This window comes from Sinocyclocheilus anshuiensis, unplaced genomic scaffold, assembly GCF_001515605.1.
Source record: "Sinocyclocheilus anshuiensis isolate Anshui unplaced genomic scaffold, SAMN03320099.WGS_v1.1 scaffold207, whole genome shotgun sequence".
Taxonomy (NCBI): Eukaryota; Metazoa; Chordata; class Actinopteri; order Cypriniformes; family Cyprinidae; genus Sinocyclocheilus; species Sinocyclocheilus anshuiensis.
In genome coordinates, this window is record NW_015551045.1 from 944,990 (window position 1) to 946,675 (window position 1,686).

At 42.5% G+C, this 1,686-nt stretch overlaps 1 protein-coding gene across 2 annotated transcripts in view; it reads right to left on the reverse strand.

Annotated features, from left to right (window-relative positions):
- Nucleotides 1-1,686, reverse strand: part of LOC107661668 (phospholipid phosphatase-related protein type 5-like) — a 51,289-nt gene that overhangs the window by 2,202 nt on the left and 47,401 nt on the right. The window contains exons 6-7 of one of the 2 annotated variants that reach the window (XM_016451372.1): nucleotides 1,188-1,364; nucleotides 897-1,024 (exon numbers count right to left, since the gene is read on the reverse strand). In XM_016451372.1, coding sequence (XP_016306858.1) covers nucleotides 897-1,024; nucleotides 1,188-1,364 — 305 coding nt within the window. Of the gene's footprint in view, nucleotides 1-880; nucleotides 1,025-1,187; nucleotides 1,365-1,686 lie in introns of both variants that reach the window. The other variant, XM_016451373.1, reaches the window with a different exon arrangement.

The following is a 1,686-nucleotide window of genomic DNA, read 5'->3' on the forward strand; positions in this document are numbered from 1 at the left end:
AAATTTCAAGAAAAAAGTAAAAATTAAAAAAAAAAAAAAAAAAAAGTTAGAATTGTGAGAGAAAAAGTCGTAATTACCATTTTTATTTTTTATTCCATGGTGAGAAAAAAGTCAGAATTGTGAGCGAAAAGGTCTCAGTTACCTTTTTTTAAAAATTCCATGGCAGAAATAGGCTTCCATAACTTTGTATGCACGAAAAAGATGTTGACAGTCAAAACGTGACATTGGACATTAAACATCACTGTTTCGGTCAATGATTTCAGCCCTCCGTGAACCCTTTTATTTGGTTGCCTAAATTTCGGTGTATCACTTAATAAAATGTAAGACTTAGGGAGAAAAGGGATGACTGTATGGTCGAGGTGACAAAGAGAGGAAAAGGCGGCAAAGTAGTTTCAAAAGTGAGGAGGATGAGGGTGGCCTACGAAGGGAAACTCACACTGTGGTCATTTTTCCCAGAATGAATCATCTAATGGCCTTCCGTCTTTGAAGTTCCACATGCTACACAGTCCATTTTCTTTGTCGTAAAGGTACATCTGCTCTAAAGATGTTAAATTCCCATCAACCCATTGAGGGATCAGTGAGTTAATGGCCCTAAACATTCAGCTGCTTCTCAATCACTCTATTATAAAAGTAATATAACGTCTCTTCAGGATAAGCAAGGAGCCGATCAATCCTCCAGAGCATCAGTGGGTTTTGCAGGGTGCTGTGGTTGGTGTTTGGGTTGTGCAGGTTGGACATGCTAGTAAAGGGAGAAGGGGGGCCGGGTGGGTCTTGGGAGTCACATTAGGGTCCACTGGGTCAAACAGAGAAGGACAGGGTGTGGCATAATCCATCCCCCTTATGTGTGCAGCCCTGCCACTAACCCACTCCCACCCCTTACCTGAGTGCCACTTAACTTTTCAAGTGGACTCTCTACGCAGGGCAGCGCCACCATGGGCATGCCCAGGACAGACTCAGGACGCTGGAGTCGCACCGGCGGGGGTGGGGGCTTTGTCTGCTGGAAGCTGTTGATCACACACGTCACCTAGAGAGAGAAGAGAGAGAGAAAAAAAAAACTTGCTGACCCCAAACTTTTAAACAGTAGTGTATATGCATTTATTTACATTTGTATATTATACATTACTTGTATTTGCATGCAATTATCTCTTCATTTGAGTGTTGTTTTATCCCACTCCACACGCTCTCACCAGAAAGACAGCGATGGCTCCGCCGGTGAAGTATCCAGCGAGGACGTCGGCCCAGTGGTTGCGGTATTCAGCCACTCTGACCACACCCACCAGCATGGCCAGACACAGCAGAGTCAGACTGAGCGTGGGTTTGGTCAGACGCGTCCCTTTAGTCCTAAACACCAACGTCACGTACATCTGCAAGCACACAGACATACAGTGGTGAACAATATGACTGATACAAGTTGTATTTATTATTCTTTCAAGAGATTATATATACAGTATACCCCACACCTAAACTTAACAACGACCTTACTAAGTATTAATAAGCCACGGTTTAGGAGTTTATTGAGGCAAAAGTCATAGTAAACAGTTAGTTAATAGTGAGAATTGGTCCCCAAACTAAAGTGTGACCCAATTCATAATAGCCATTTTCTATTTGAACATATTCGAAAATGGAATCGATTCATATAGCGCAAAGACTTCAGTGTCAAAATTTATTGACCCCGAACAGTTTTCT